Raw genomic sequence first — 17,855 nt, forward strand, 5'->3', positions numbered from 1 at the left:
AGCCAAGGCAAACACGCGGTCACCTCTAGTCTTCAGCCGAGATCTCGGCAGTACCAAGAGTGAATGGGAAGATGATCTTAATGCTCTAGTAGGGGTGTATGATCTAAGTAGCTCAATGAGGTAGCTAGGCGCTATATTGTTAATAATTCGGAAGGTAAGCAGCAGGATTTTGAATTGAATGCGGTACTTAACGGGAAGCCAATGCAAATCAGCAAGGACAGGGGTAATAGAGACACGCCGCCCACTACCAGTAAGGAGACGAGCAGCTGCATTCTGAACAATTTGGAGTCTATGGAGGAGAGTAGAGTTAAGACCGAAGTAAAGTGAGTTGCAATAATCCAACCTAGATGTCACAAAGGCGTGGATAAGCTTTCCAAGGTCCCTATGTGGAACATAATGTCTGACCTTGCTAATAAGACGCAATTGATGGAAACAAGATTTAACAACAGAAGACACTTGTTTATCGAACTTAAAAGAGCTATCCAAAAATACACCCAGGTCACTAACAGTGTCGGTGAGGAAACTGTTAAAGGAACCGAGGGCGTCACGGAGTTGGCCACGGGGGACTCTACTGTCAAACACGATAATTTCCGTTTTCCTGTCATTTAGAATAAGAGAGTTACCTGCGAGCCAATTTTTGACCTTACGCATGCACTCGCGAAAGCCGTACAAAGACATAGAGGGATCATCAGTTAGCTCGAAATACATCTGTATGTCGTCGGCATAACAATGATGTGCGATGTTATACTTCTCAAAGATTGCGCCTAAGGGGAGCATATACAGTGAGAAGAGCAGGGGGCCAAGGACGGATCCTTGAGGCTCGCCGCAGGAGACAGGTGCAGCAGAGGAGAAATAAGGGCCAAAATTGATCAAGAAGGACCTATTAGAGAGGTATGACTTAAACCAATCTAGGGCGGCACCTCCAATGCCAACTGTGTGTTCAAGCCTCGCTAATAGGATGTTATGATCTACCATATCAAAGGCCGAGGATAGATCTAGTAGGACCAAGACTGAAGAGCGTCCGGAGTCAGCAATCAGAAGATCATTGAGGACTCTGAGCAAGGCCGTTTCAGTACTGTAACAGGGTTTGTAAGCAGACTGAAATTTATCATAAATGGCATTCATATCCAAATACGGCTGGAGTTGTGAAAGAACGATCCTCTCCAGTATTTTGGACAGGAATGGAAGCTTAGAGATCGGCCTATAGTTCCCAAGATCGTTATGATCAAGGTTCCTTTTTTTAAGAACGGGCTGGACAACAGTTGTTGTTTTTCTAAATGCTGCTCAGAGGCACTACCACTCATGGTTGCGCCATCCACGTCACAGGCGGGGGATATCATTACGGCCACCCACCAGCCGGTGGGTAATTGGTCGCGAATCTGTCAAGTGTCCACCATTCACCGGCAGGGATGAGACGGCCATTTTAAGTGGCTGTATCTGGATATACAGAGGGAATAAAATGACCCAAAAGGAAAATTCCAGACCTTCATATCTGCCGTTCTCCACCAACCCCCATTATACGTTATGTGGTAATTTTTCTTCTATGTTGACAGGAGTCTACTGTACATTAATTGATACTTGGATTTGGATTTCCTGTATTCAACTATCAGCATATTATGATAACTGAACATTTCCTCTCATTGTGACTGGTGTAGGTAAGTCAGTACACCTTTGCCATGTGCAGCTACAGAGAGAAGAAGGCTGAGCCTGTAGAACTCCTTCAGCTGGATGGCTACACGGTGGACTATACTGACCCCCAGCCAGGTAACGGCACAAACACACACAGCACAGTGGATGATAACATGCAATGTCCAAGGACTAATTTCACAGTTTGACTTCCAAATTAGCTGACATACCCATAGTCCCAAGGTCATGTTGCCTGATTAGAACCGATTATACAAACTCTGCATGACTGAAAAGTCCAACAGTTTTCACTTAGGTCTGTGGAGCCAAAGATATTGATGGATTTATCCATGGATATGAAAGGAAAATCACTGTTTTATTTGCACATTAAACAAATAGAATTCGCATAATTCCAAGTGTTGCTCCACCTAGCTTCATTCTGAACAGAGGTCAGAGCAACCCGACTAATTGTTGCTTTTGGTATATGCTGGGAAGAGAAGGGGAGAAAACAGAAGTGACACTTTATCCATATCAGTGAAAAAATAATAATAGTAATTAAAATTATGACAATAGTATCTGGGGCATCTGTTATTGTGGTGATTAACAAAATGTCCTGGGTTTTAATCCAGCATCTGTCTGGGACCTTTCCATGTTTACAAATTCTCTCCAGGTACTCCCCCTACAGTCCAAAGACATGCAGTTTGTGGGGTTAGGTTAATTGGGCTACTTGTAAATATTTGTAATGTTCTTATAATGTTAACTGGTTTTCACAATGTTCTTCCTTTGTTTATTTTTCAGGTCTAGATGGTGGCAGAACATTTTTCAATGCAGTAAAAGAGGGTGACACTGTGATCTTTGCCAGTGATGATGAGCAAGACCGTATCCTATGGGTGCAGGCAATGTACCGGGCCACTGGTCAGTCCCACAAGCCCGTCCCTCCAACCCAGGTCCAGAAACTCAATGCAAGGGGAGGCACAACGCCACAGCTCGATGCACCTATATCTCAGTTCTGTAAGTTTTCAGCTCTAATATTTGCGTTTGCCTTTGAGTTTTTAACAAATTCTTGGTCGAAAACAGGATTTCACTGTCCACAATCTTTGTCTTACGTTTTGCTTTTCTGGCACTGATACTGGCTCTGTCAAATTTCTTTTTTCGATCATTCAAATTCAAAGTATTCATGTGTGTAAAAATAATGACTATTAACAGATAGCAAAGAGAGAGAGAGAGAAAGAAAAATGAGAAACAGATTTTATTTTGTGGGGTTTTTTGGTCTTAGCTGCATCATGTCTCGTTCTGTCTTTGTCCTCACAACATTATGTTTTCTAAACAACAAAATTAGCTTTAGTCCTTCTGGCCAAATTCTGTTACTGTTTAGCTGCATGTTGCTTGGCTCTTTGTAAAAGTGTTGGTGGCTTTGCTGTGTGTCTTTATGTTTCTCTGTTCCTTTTCCCTTCTCTTCTTTTCCTTTTAAACCCTGACCCTACTTGTAGCTGGATTAATGGTAAGTGCTTTTTCCCTTTTCTGTCTCCTTCTCTTTTTTGTTGCTGATCACTCTTGCTGCTTTTAGAATGCAGTCTTCTTATCACATTTCTGCAGGCTGAAATCAGATGATTTGCCTCTACTTTTGTGTTCACATTTATTATCTGTGAGGCAGTGAATGGATCAGGCTGCAAGAGTGTTGCACAACAGACCAGGTTTTGTATGTTTTTTATTGTTTGGTTTTAATGGAGGTAAAAGCGTGTTTACTTCTTAACAAGAATTGTGTTAGAGCTGACTGTGACAGAAAGATAGCGCCTTTGCTCGGCTTGACTTCTACCTGCCTACGTTGTATTGTATTTGGATGATCTGATATCGTCGTGTTGGTGTTGTTCCCAGATCATCATGAAAATGTTGCTCAAGGTTCAACATTGCAAGTGACCAATCACATTGTTGTGACGTTATTCTTTTGCGTGCCAACCCATTCGTGCATTTATGAAATTCCAATGTTGCAAGGACAATATCAATTCTGCTTACCGTTTATTAAAGGGTTAGGGTTAGGATTAGGGTCAGGGTCCGTTGATCGGTGGACAGAGGCGGTTTCTCGCAGCTTAAGTACAGTTTTTGTTTCTGGCGGTTTTCCCCGAATTCGCAAAAGTATGACGTCACAACATTCTGATTGGTCACTTGCAATGTTGGTCCTGGAACAACATTTAGTATGATGATCTGGGAACAACACCAACACGACGATATCAGATCGTGCATTGTATTTTATGTCTCCAAAAGTTGAATCTGTTCATCTGGACGTAGCGTTTTGTGGGAGAAACGTTTCGTCACTCATCCAAGTGACTTCTTCAGTCTCAGCTGACTGCAGGTTTCCCCAACCCTTATAAACAGTACATTTGCATAATGACTGAAACCAGCCTTGTTGAGAAGGTGAGAGATGTCATTATGGAGGCATATGAAACCGTGGTCTCGTACGACGTTACATCTCTCTTCACTTGCATCCCAGTCACGGAAGCGTTGGAGGTAGTCCGTAAGAGATTACAGGATGACACCAACCTCAGCAACAGGACCACTCTCAGCATCGACCAAGTGTGTTTGCTTTTGGAACTGTGTCTTCATTCCACCTACTTCACATACAAGGGTCAGTTCTACAGGCAGAAACATGGGTGTGCCATGGGCTCCCCAGTTTCACCCATCGTGGCCAATTTGTACATGGAAGAAGTGGAAAGAGGGCGTTGCTATCCTACCCTGGAACACCACCAAGCCATTGGTTCAGATATGTGGATGACACCTGGGTGAAAATCAAATCTCAGGACGTACTACATTTCACGGATCACATTAACTCGGTGGACCAACACATCAAATTCACCAGGGAGGATATGAAAAGTGGCAGGTTAGCCTTCTTAGACTGTGAGATTTCCATCAGTAATGGGGGACATCTAAAAGCTGACGTGTACCGTAAACCTACACATACGGATCAGTATCTAAGGTTTGACTCTCATCATCCACTGGAGCACAAACTGGGTGTCATCAGGACGCTACAACACAGAGCGAACACCATCCCCACTGACACAGCGGCCAGGGAGGCAGAAGGACAGCACATCAAGAAGGCCCTGAGTAAATGTGGTTATCCCAGCTGGACTTTTGTCAAAGCTGGGAAGGCGCCTGAAGAAAGCTCCAGCCGATCCAGGAGAGAAGGACAACCGCTGCCCAAGCGAAAACCTGTAGTAATCCCATATGTGTCAGGAGTATCGGAACAGTTGAGACGCATTTTTTCTAAACACCGGGTCTCTGTGGCTTTTAAACCCCAAAATACGCTGCGCCAAAAACTGGTCCACCCCAAGGATCGGGTCCCCCGACACAAACAGAGTAACATAGTGTACGCTGTTAAGTGCCAGGAGGATTGCCAGGATTTATACATCGGGGAATCCAAACAACCTCTAGCGAAGCGGATGGCACAACACAGAAGAGCAACCTCATCAGGCCAGGACTCTGCAGTTTATTTACACCTACAGGCCAGTGGACACTCTTTCAACGATGAGGATGTACACATCCTGGACAGGGAGGAACGCTGGTTTGAGCGCGGAGTCAAGGAGGCCATTTACGTGAAGAGGGAAAGACCATCTCTGAATCGAGGAGGGGGCCTAAGGGTACATCTTTCGCCATCTTACAATGCTGTGATTGAAGCCATTCCCCAACTCTCGGTGAATGGGACTCATGGCCATTGATCAGTGTTCTTTGATCAGTGGGTTTTGGTCAGTGATTGTTGATCAATGGTCATGGGAATTTGCATAATTATGATTAAGGAACTGACCTCCCAGCCCATTGTTCCTCAGTGGGCTGGTTTCAGTCATTATGCAAATGTACTGTTTTTAAGGGTTGAGGAAACCTGCAGTCAGCTGAGACTGAAGAAGTCACTTGGATGAGTGACGAAACGTTTCTCCCACAAAACGCTACGTCCAGATGAACAGATTCAACTTTTGGAGATTTACTTTCCTGGATGATTGAGAATGCATCAAGACATTGTATTTTATGCTTTTATATCAGCCCTGAGGTTTAATATATGGAGCTATGCTGCTGTGATTTACGACCGTTCTTCCTTGCTCCACATCAAAGAGTCTATGGAACGTCTTTATGATTACTGGGACAGTTATAGAAAAACTTTCCCCCCACCATTTGTGCACTCTTCCACCTCACCGGATTACTTCTTGCTACCTGCGAAACGTGCCCTAAGCAATTCCAAGAAGAAATCGAGGAAAAGAGGCTGTAGGGCCGGCATCCAGGTACACATCAGACGAGCCTACAGATCGGAGATTTCCCGACTCGTCTGGAGGCGTCCCCGGTTTCTGCTGCCAGTTACCCTTCCGGATTTGGTTGGAAACACGTACTTGCAGCCACTACAGCGTGGATCCTGCCCATCTGATGCTCTGGATTTTGCCGATTATCTCTCCACTGCTGCGCCCTCACAGCCTGCATCGCACAACCGGTGGTTGGTCCCGCCGGTTCCATGGCGCTGCTGGAGACCTCACGTGCGGACACGGTGTTTGCTGTCAGTTCCACTCCGACAAGCTGATGGGAAACCTGCGCTGCCAGCTTTTAATCGGATTGCGCTCTTGAACGCCCGCTCCATCGCAAACAAATCCTTCTCTCTGAATGAGCTCTTCACAGGGAAAAACCTGGACTTTCTGTTTCTCACTGAAACATGGCAGAGGGATGGCGAGTTTATTCACCTAAATGAACTGCATCCTGCAGGCTGCTCTTACTTGGGCACCCCCCGTTTAGGTCGCCGTGGTGGAGGACTTGCTGTTGTCTTTAAGGACAGTTTCACCTGCAGAGGTATGCAAACTGAAAACTATTCTTCTTTTGAGTCGCAAACAATTAAGGTGGGCTCTACGAAAATCTTTTATTATGTTTTAGTCTTTCTCCTCCTGGCCCTGCTACTGAGTTCTTAAAGGATTTTATGGGCTTCTTATCTTCTATTATCAAGCTGGAGAAAGTTTTAATTCTTGGGGATTTTAACATTCATATTGATGCTGCCTAACTCTGCAGCTGAACTTTTATCTATATCTGAGTCTTTTAACTTTGTCCAACATGTCTCTGGTCCAACCCATTTAAAAGGCCATACCTTGGACCTTGTTTTTTCCTTGGGCCTCAACATTGGCAATGTGTTTGCTGAGGATGTACATTTGAGTGATCATAATTGTATCTTCGTTGAACTCAATTTTAGCTCTAAACAAACACCTGTGAATTTAAAAACTCATAGACGCACAATAACTGAGACTACTGCTGAGAGGTTCTCCGTCATGTTTGACAGTTCTCTACTTTTTACCGGAAACGATGTAAATGCTCTTATTCAGTCTTTTAATAGGGAATGCACATCCATCTTGGATCAAGTGGCACCTATTAAAACAAGCTCAGCTTTACAAAAGAAGACATGCCGTTGGATAAATGAGTCTATCTTAAACTTAAGGGGAATATGCCGCAAAACAGAACGACTATGGAAGAAAACCAAACTTGACGTACACAAGCTCCATCTTCGAAATCTCATGCTCTCCTTAAATGACACGGTGAAAACTGTTAGATCAGAATATTTTTCTAGACTCATAACAAAAAACAAGAGAAATCCCAAGTTTCTTTTTGACAAAATTAGTGCTATTGTCTCCCCAGATGTGGTACCTTTAGATGGACACTCTAAAGTAGATAGTAATAAACTCCTCCGATTCTTTGTTGATAAGATTAAAGACATCAATGCTAAAATCTCCCCAAAGCTTTCTTGTTCTCCGAGTCAGTCACTCCCTTTGTACTCCTGGTCGACTTTTACAACTGTAACATATGATGAAATAGCAGCCCTGGTGGACAAAATGAAGCCATCCTCAAGCCCCCAGACATTATCCCCACTAAGCTTTTTATTAATGCCTTTGACACCATTGGTCCTTGGGTTGTGAACCTTTTTAATGTTTCTCTTCAGACTGGGGTGTTCCCCAGCTTTTTTAAACATGCCATTGTGAAACCAAGGCTCATAAAACCCAACCTGGACCCAACACTACTTCAAAACTTAAGACCTATCTCCAAACTCCCATTTATGTCAAAACTCCTTGAGAAGGCAGTAGCTGTCCACCTTACGGCATACTTGGAGAAATATAACATCTATGACCGTTTTCAATCTGGGTTCAGTAAATTGCATTCCACTGAGACAGCACTACTGAAAGTTACCAATGATACTGTGATGTCAGCAGACTCCGGAGAATACACAGTCCTAGTCTTGTTAGACCTTACCTCAGCTTTTGATACAGTCAACCATACCATCCTGATAAACAGACTGAGAGACCTGGTTGGGATGTCTGGCTCTGTTCTAGACTGTTTTTCATCTTATATATCTGAAAGGAGTTTTAGTGTGTCTGCAAACCAGATCATGTTGGAATCTACAGAGTTGTTGTGTGGAGTTCCTCAGGGCTCTGTTCTGGGACCTATTCTGTTTTTAATATACATCCTTCCTTTAAGCCAGATAATACAGCAGTTTCCTGAAGTATCTTATCATCTTTTTGCTGACGATATTCAGCTATATTATTCTTTTAAGCCTGCTGAAGCTCATAAGCTCTCCAATCTGATTGACTGTTTAACCAACATTAAACAATGGTTGAACAATAATTGCTTACAGCTAAACCTGGCCAAAACAGAGACTTTGATTATTGCATCAGGCAGTGCAATACCTGATATTAAACGGCGACTGGGTGACTTAGGTTCCTCACAGAAACATAACCTTAGAAACCTGGGTGTTATTTTTGATGAAGCTTTTTCTTTGGAGGGACAATTAAATCAGATAGTAAGAACCTGCTTTTTTCACTTGAGGAACATTTGTAAACTTAGATTCATCGTGTCAACAAGTGAGCTCGAGATGATAATACATGCTTTTATCTCTACAAGACTTGACTACTGTAACAGCCTGTTTACTTGTTTAAACATGAAAGGGCTAGCTCGTCTACAGGTTGTTCAAAACTCTGCAGTGAGGCTACTGACCCGCTCGAACAAGGGTGCTCATATGACCCCTGTTTTAAAGTCGCTGCACTGGCTACCAATCAGATTCAGGTTCCATTTTAAAATTCTAGTTTTAACTTTTAGAGCATTACAGAGACAGCCCCCCCCCACACATTGCTGATTTGATTCGTACACATACCCCCACTCGTAACCTGAGGTCATCTAACCGAAACCTTTTATTGATCCCCCACACTCATTTTAAAACCCGAGGGGACCGATCCTTCCAAGCTGTTGCACCCAGACTGTGGAATGCACTTCCCCTATTTCTACGGGGTTTGGACTCAGTGGAGAGCTTCTAAAAGCAGCTAAAGACATTCTTATTTCAAAAAGCTTTTAATTAGACCGGGGTTTTTATGATGTATTTTATGACTGTATTATGTTTTTACCTTGTAAAGCACTTTGTGACATATGTCTGTGAAGGGTGCTATATAAATAAACTTTACTACAACATAGACTGATGTTTTAGTACACTGCATCATTTTGCATTTTCCTCAGATGCTGGTTGCCTAGAAACAAGCAATAACAGAAGAAACAAAGATGTTGACTGTAGAATATAATTGTGTTTTTTAACGTTATGCAAATTAGTTAGTACATCTGGAGCCATGTCAGGTTGGAGGGGGAGCAAATGAAAGCATAAATTAATTCATTCATGCAGAGTCTGTGCTAAAGACATGGTAGCAGAAGCAGTGACTTTTGTATGAGTTGAGAAAACAGAACTCAGTATCATGTTGTTTATGTTTGTGCTACTGACAAGTTTTCTACAGATTTTCTTTTTACTCCATCCAGTCAGATTCAAACTGGTGACACTGACCTGTTTTAGTATTGTAACATTCAGTTGATATGTGACGAGTGGCTAACAAAAAGAAATGTCTCTAGCAATCTGGTAGTTTATTCACTACACCTAAACTTTATGAAGACGTAAGCAGTGTGTCATTCGATCTGACTGTAAAGTATTCAAGAGTTATCATTAAACCAAACAAGCTGCCCATCTACAAACTAGTTACCTAATAAACAGGAAAGAAAATGCAAACATGTCAGTGCTTCAGATTTATAGAGTCACAGTTGTGCCCACAAGTTGATGTGCACTCATAATGAACATGAGTGTCATGGTGATTTTGGGTTTAAATGATTCCTTTCAGTTCTTTGAATGGTTGGCTTAGTTGGAAGCACCAATAACTCTTAATCTTAAGTTCATGGGTTCAAGTCTCCCCTGTGGACAAAGAAGTATTTCAAATAAGTGCACAAAAGTTAGTTATGCACTTTGCTACGGTCTGGAATAAGACCCCCGAAAAAACAAACTGTTGCCCTCAGAATGAGAGAAAATTGGTTAGGATATCCAGAAACCACCAAGGCTTGCCACTGACTGGAAACTGCATGAACACAAGCTTCACTGTCCACAGTGAAGTAAGCTTTACGTGGTGCCACACCAAGAAAGAATCAAGCTCCACCTGCTCAAATGGAGAAAAGCGTTTTGATCAGAAAAGACAAAGACTGACCTATTTGGGCACAATGACGAGGAGTAAAGGTGCAATTTTTTAAACCTAAAAAAAAAACAAAAAACAAAACTGGTAATGGTAATATTCTCTGAAGCAGTTTTCCTGCCAGTGTTACTGGTACATTGCACAAAGTAAATGGTGGACAGAATAATGAAGATGAAGAAGGAGGTCTCTAACCTCACCTCAGATCAGCAGCTAGAAAGTTGAACCTTGGATACAGCTGGGTGTTCCAACAGGACAATAATTCCAAACACAAAAACAGGTTCTGGAACGGATAAAGCAGGCTAACATTAAGTTCTGGAATGGACCTTGAGAGTCCTGAACTGAACTATAAAAATTAATGGACTATGCTTAAAAGTCAACCAATTTAAATGAATTCTATCAGTATTTGATATCTGACCAGACAAGAAGACTGTTTAGATATCCAGCCACAACTATGCCAGAAGCTTATTGATGGCTACCAAAAGCATCTGGTTGAGGCGTAACTTGGTACGGGACATATAGTCAAATATTAGTGGGGTGTGTGTAGATCTTTTTGAGCCTTTCTATATAATTTTGACCCTATGAATTAGAGAGAATTCAAATTGAATTCAAACTTGTTCACTTAATTCTTATTTTTAACCTAATTACATATGTATGGTATACAATCATTCCACTCAAAATTAGTACGACGTTCATGCATGTGATGATAAACTTATGACTACAACTTTCAGCTCTACATGTCATGTCAAATAATCAAAGACTCTGCTGGGATGAGTGGGTATTATCGCACCACTGCATTTCACCACTGCCTTTGTGTATTAACTTGTACACAAGCTCACATATATCACAGCAAAGATGTGTGCTTTATTCCAGGAACTACAACCGTATCGCTAATAAATTCATATTTGTCCCACAGCATTTGATACCCTACAAAATTAGATTAACAACAACAACAACAACAACAACAACAACAACAACAACAACAACAACAACAACAACAACAACAACAACAACAACAACAACAACAACAACAACGACAACGTTTTCTTGCTTTCACAGACCATTGTGCTGAGCCTGTCCCCTCAGGTCCATGTATACTTTACAATTCTATATATAAAGATTCACAAACATTGATTCCTGTAGTTTTATTCTTACACATTTTCACAATCCTATTAAAATATTAAATATCAATATAATGGAAGTCATATTTTAAAGGGGTCTATCACCTCCAATAAGGTACATCATCATCATCATCGTTTATTTATATAGCACTTTAAAAAGACACCTGGTAGACCAAGGTGCTGAACAAAACAACTATAAATAATAACAAAAGAACTGAACAAAAGTTAATAAAATTAATAAAAATGTCAGTCACCCACAGAGTTAAAAGCCAGAGAATAAAAATAGGTTTTTAATCTGGACTTAAAAACCGGTACTGATGTAGCTTGTCTATTATGAAGAGGAAGATTGTTGCAAAGCAACGGGGCCACAGCATGGAACGCCCGGTCTCCTCTGAGTTTCAGACCTGACTTAGGGACTGAAAGCAGCAGTTGCTCAGCTGACCGGAGGGAACGAGTGGGAACATAAGGCTTCAACAAATCGAACAAATAAACAGGTGCCAAACCATTTAAAGATTTAAAAACCAATAACAGAACTTTAAAACAGATCCTAAATTCGATTGGAAGCCAATGTAGAGAGGCCAAAACCGGAGTGATGTGGTCAAATTTCCTTCTACCAGTTAAAAATCGAGCCGCAGCATTTTGCACTAATTGTAAGCGTGACAAAGTGCCCAGGCCAGCCTCTATTAAAATGGAATTACAGTAATCCAGGCATGATGTAATAAAAGCATGAATTACAGTTTCTAAGTTACGTTTGGAGAGAAAGGGCTTGACCTTCCATAGACGTCTGAGGTGGTAGAATCCTGATTTTACCACCCATTCACGTGGTCAACAAAGGTAAGTACAGAATCAATCTTTACTCCAAGATTTGTGATCAAACTCTTGAAATGAGAGGTCAAAACAGCGAAATCAACATCTGGAGGGTCGGAAAATCGATTTGGGCCAAATAAAATCTTTTCCATTTTACGATCATTAAAATGTAAAAAATTTTTTAGCCATTCATGACTTAACATCACTAAGACAGTCAAGGAGAGGTTGGTATACATCCAGTATAGTGGCAATTTTATAAGTCTCTTGTCCAGTGTTGGGTAAGTTACTTTAAATTAGTAACTTAGTTACATTACTAGTTACTTCTCTAAAAAAGTAACTCAGTTACTTCAAGTTACTCGTTACTTTCAGAGTAACTAGTTACTAGGGAAAGTAACTTTGGTTTTACTCAGACTTCTCTTGTTAATGTGTTGCTTCCGTAACTGGATACCCAGCCAGACTGCCAGTCTTCTAGCTTGCTTACTTGCCACACGTGCACTGTGCCACCTACCAATAGAAAGGAAAAAATAATGTGCACATTTCCACGAGAGAAATCCCACGCCTGGACCGTCGTTGACCGCCGCCATGATTCTAGCCTGCTTTTTACATCCAACACAAAACTGCAGTCGTGGTGCTTTTGATTGTACTCAGAACTTGGAAATTCTGCCTTCTGAATAGGAAGATGTAGGTAACACCAGACTGCAGATGAGCTGCATACAGAGTTGGACTGGGACAAAACAATCGTCCCGGGCATTTTGACTAGAGACCGGCCCACCATTATAGGAAAAATCATAAAGCCTTTGAATGAAAATAAACACTGTTGTGACAGTGATGTACACTGTTCTGATGGTATATATGTATCAATCTATCAATCGTTTGTTGTAAGACTCAGATAATTATTTTTTAAAAGCCAGACATTTTAAATGAGAATAAGAATGAAAAGTATTTCCTTGTGCCCCTTTCCCTGTTAATGCCCTACCTGGCCCCTGGCAACACTTTACTAGAGATCGCCCCTGCACAGTTACCAGCTGTCAGCTACGTAGAAAAGGATCCTGGTGTTATTTGTCTCTCAGAAACAGTTCATAACTTCAACTCATCCATGTCACCTAAAAGGTAAACCTGTTTCTCCATCACCTGTTCAGCTCTGATGATTCAGTAAGGACATCTCCTGGTTTCATCTGCATGTTTCCCTCTCACCAGATAACCAAACCGATATCATGACCAGCAGCTTTACAGCTGTGGCTCCAGCAAACATCAGCTGATACTAGAAATTAATATTAAATACATTCTAACAACAGCTGATCAAGCTTAACGCGTGCTGCTGTTGTTTAACGCGACATCCGCTGGTTTCTCTTTCTGGCGCAAAGTGGGCGATAAACAAACAAGAGAGAAAAGCCGATCAGCTGATCATTGATCAGTTTCATGATTGAAGTAGAAACAGGAGAGAATGAGAGAAGAGGCAGCTGTGCAGCTTCAGCTTTGTGTCTTTTTCATTGTAGCTGAAGTCCGGGACAAACTGTGTTCCTTTTCACCTCAGTACGAAACGCGTAATATTTTCTCTGAATACCAGACGATTTCTGTTTTTACGGGACGGTTGGCAACTCTAATAATTAACCTTATGAACAAAATAAAGTTCAACATCAGTAACATAGCACCCACACAGCTGTATAGAAACTCCGTCATGCTAGCTAGTACGCAGTACGAAAATGTCAGCATACCGAAAATAAACTCCACCTAAACTTGGTTTATATCTGACCCAGATAGACTGCAGGTCATAACTTCTTACCTGAAGTTCAGTTCACCTGACACTCGGACCGGCAGCCGCTTCGGGTCTCTCCTCTTGCCTCCCTTTTCCTTCATCCACCTGCTGGCTTCCACCACTTGCTAATGTTACTGAATCTGTGGAAGCTCTGCGATAGCCACCACACGAAGTAACGAGTAACGAGCCTATCTAAATCCCAGTAACGAGTAACGCGTTCCTGGTTTTGGCATAATAACTAGTTACCGTGCTCGTTACCACAATAATAACGTAGTTACTGTAACGCGTTACTTAATAACGCGTTAGTCCCAACACTGCTCTTGTCTGACCAATTTCACAATCACTGCAGTTCCCCTTAGTTTGACTATCATACAAATGTATGGTGTGGTTCTCATACATGGTCAAAGAAAGGGGGTCTTCTCTTCTACACATACTAGCTGTCAGTAAGCAGAAGCACTTACACAACATTTTGTAAGATACACAAAATCTCAGTAGCGTGATAAAGACATGACCAAAATCACCAAAAGACCAAAATACTGTTGGTAGGGTTTGTGAATTACTCATTGAATAGAAGTAATCTCAGCTGGCTGTCAGCACTGAAGCTTTCCATATAGTAAATACCAATCTGATGTTAATGTCTCCTTTATCCTATTTTCCATCACTCCTCCACTTCACCTTCTTTACTGCCTAATAAAAAAGAAGTTCATTTTCTTTTGTGTTTTGGTTTCCACAGTTTGTTGTGGAAACATTTACAACGTGTATTTTAAAATTTTCGGCATGATTTTACAAGTCAATAAACTTGTAAAAGCAGTTTCATTTTACAAGTGCTTCAAACAGCCATTCTTTCTGGAGTTTTAATTTAATTTCTCTTTCAATTTAAATGAACAATACGAGTATACAATTTCACTGTTACACAATCATTTTGTAAAAGGTCTATGTAGTGTTGAGGAAAATTTGAAGAACACTCTACATTCAAATTTTAGGTAGAATTACACTAAAGTCAAATAAAACATTCATCAGCAAGGTATTTGTGTTTGTCCTCTGTAGTTAGTAAGAAACTTTAAACAAAAACCCTATTATGGAACATTTAATCAGACACAAAAATAATTCTTCAGCAAGATTTCAATATAGCGTAAAACAATTACCATCTTTAAAAAAGTGGTTTGAGACCAATACACGTAATGAAGTGTAAGTAAATTTACTGAGCAAGTTGTTTCTGACACAACCACTGGATTCCCACTGAGTCCCAGCAGCTGGTAATTACCAAGGTATAAGTGCCAAACTATGAATAATACAGTGTGGTTACTGCACAATTAAACTAGGTAGCAATCAGCCAATGTTACCAAATAGCTATTTGCCAGTTCACACCTGGATTGGAGTAATGAATAATATAACATCTTGTCACGCCCCAGTGGAATTAGGTGGAGAAAACCAAGATTTGGTGTACTGGTGCAAAAACACAAATAAGAAAATGTTATGTTAGTATTTAATCTCCAGTTTGTTAAAGATCATTTGCTGAGAAGTCCTTCCTTGCAGAACAATCTTTCATTTTCCTCAGTTGCCTTCACATTTTAATGTTTTTCCATCCACAAAGGTCAAGTTATCACACAGTCACATTCAAAACACTGTTTTTTTGTTTCTTTTTCAGATCCAGCAACTTTTCTTGTACCTACTAGGAAACTGGAGAAAAACAGCTTGTAACAAAGTTGTTCATTGGTAATTTAGCTAAGGTGTTTGAATTGTTATAGTTTAAAATGCAAATATGAATGCTTGAAAACATGACAGGCAAATGAAGGATGTATTTAAAGGATGCTGCAGATGACAAAAAGGACGTGCTTAGTATTATTACAAAAGCCTAATCTTGACGTATCACCATTTGTCATTAACTTCAAATCCTGGTTGCCATTCAAGATTGTTTTGGCCCACTTTAAACCCATATTTCATTTTATTGCCTATAACTAAACAAGATTTTGTTTATGTTTACATTAGCTTTAGAATTAAATATAATTTATAGTCTTTAGTCTTTATTTGTCTTGAGAATATGAGAAAGAAACACAGCAAAAGATGCAGCAATGCCTATTATCTATAAAAATTCAGTACCCTTCAACAGAATATTGAAAAATGCATTAAGTTTAATAATTACTTCCTCTGAACTGTCAACATGTATCTTAGACCCCATTAAAACAAGACTGAAAGAAGTCTCACTATTCATAAATGATTCTGTCTCCACATCCATTACTTAAAAAGCCATAACTTGAACCAGTTGTCTGAGCTAATTATAGGCCAATGTCCAACCTTCATTTTGCTTAAAAATTCTTGAAAGAGTTGTTATAAAACAGCTAATTGATAATCTGCTGATTAATGGTCTATTTGAAGAGTTTCAGTCAGGATTCAGAATTCATCAGAGTATATACGCAGCACAGTGAAGGTTATGAATAATCTTCTTATAGATTTTGACAGTGGACTCATCTCTATTGCCGTGTAATGCTGTGCTGCTGGCAGGTTTTGGACACAATATGCAGGACCTGGGACAAGTTGAGACATGAAATCATTTTAACTTTATTGCTGATTACTTGCAGAAGATAACAGAATATTGAAGCTGGAGCCAAAGCAAAGCAGGAAAGGAAAGGAAGGGAAGTGAAGGGAAAGGAAAGGAAACACAGAGGAATACAAACAAACAAAGGGTTTAAATACACAAGAAGGAATAGGGCAAAGTGAAGACACCCAGAGAGAAACAGCTGAACTGAATACACTTAATCACACAATGGGAACCAAAATTGAACACAATTCAGAGGACAAAAGACTATTACAATAAAACAGGAAAAGCAGACAGAGACTATGACACACCAACTTGACGTAGACAAAAAGGGAAACAAACATGGAGACATGACTGACTGGGGAAAACGAGACAAACTACAGGACACAGGGGGACAAGACAAAGACAACTGGGGAGACAAAGGGTAACGGGGGGTTCGTTCCCACTGTCATTAAGTGATTGCTCATAGAGGGTGGTCTGATTGCTGGGGTTTTCTATCTATTATTAAATCTAATTGAGTTGAATATGCCTGTGGTCAGAAATATTTCAGTATACAGATCCTGCACCAGTAATACATAAATTGCCTCAAAGCCATCCATCTTGTGTACTTGTTAATTGTTTTCTTTTGGCTGCTCCTTTACTTCTAGAAGGGGTTGCCACAGTGAATAGATCAGGGGTGTTGAACTCCAGGCCTTGAGGGCCGGTGTCCTGCAGGTTTTAGATCTCACCCTGGGTCAACACACCCGAATCAAATGATTAGTTCATTCCCAGGCCTCTGGAGAACTTCAAGACATGGTGAGGAGGTCATTTAGCCTCCTACTTTCAAGTAAAGGTAGACGTAGCTTTGCAAGTTGACCACTTATCCTGATTAACAATGTTTTGGTAAGGGAATCCAGATAATGGAAAGATACCTTGGGTATGCTGAACTTTGTAAAAGGAGGTGCCTCGAGCTGAACACTGCTACAACAAAGGAGATCCATCCATCCATCCATCCATCTTCATCCGCTTTATCCGAGGCCGGGTCGCGGGGGCAGCAGCCTAAGCGGAGAAGCCCAGACCTCCCTCTCCCCAGCCACCTCCTCCAGCTTATCCGGGGGAACACCAAGGCGTTCCCAGGCCAGCCGAGAGATATAATCTCTCCAGCGTGTCCTGGGTCTGCCCCGGAGCCTCCTCCCGATGGGACATGCCCGGAACACCTCACCCAGGAGGCGCCCAGGAGGCATCCTTGTCAGATGCCCGAACCACCTCAACTGGCTCCTTTCGATGTGGAGGAGCAGCGGCTCTACTCTGAGCCCCTCCCGGATGGCCGAACTTCTCACCCTATCTCTAAGGGAGAGGCCAGCCACCCTTCGGAGGAAGCTCATTTCTGCCGCTTGTATCCGCGATCTCGTTCTTTCGGTCACTACCCACAGCTCGTGGCCATAGGTGAGGGTAGGGACGTAGATCGTCTGGTAAATTGAGAGCTTCGCTTTTACACTCAGCTCCCTCTTCACCACGACGGACCGGTGCAGCGTCCG

The 17,855-nt window shown here is 41.4% G+C and overlaps 1 protein-coding gene across 1 annotated transcript in view; it reads left to right on the top strand.

Annotated features, from left to right (window-relative positions):
- Window positions 1-17,855, top strand: part of cadpsa (Ca2+-dependent activator protein for secretion a) — a 378,183-nt gene that overhangs the window by 175,147 nt on the left and 185,181 nt on the right. The window contains exons 10-11 of the mRNA XM_039611943.1: window positions 1,656-1,764; window positions 2,422-2,634. Coding sequence (XP_039467877.1) covers window positions 1,656-1,764; window positions 2,422-2,634 — 322 coding nt within the window. The remainder of the gene's footprint in view (window positions 1-1,655; window positions 1,765-2,421; window positions 2,635-17,855) is intronic.

Source organism: Oreochromis aureus, linkage group 5 (genome assembly GCF_013358895.1).
Source record: "Oreochromis aureus strain Israel breed Guangdong linkage group 5, ZZ_aureus, whole genome shotgun sequence".
Classification (NCBI taxonomy): Eukaryota; Metazoa; Chordata; class Actinopteri; order Cichliformes; family Cichlidae; genus Oreochromis; species Oreochromis aureus.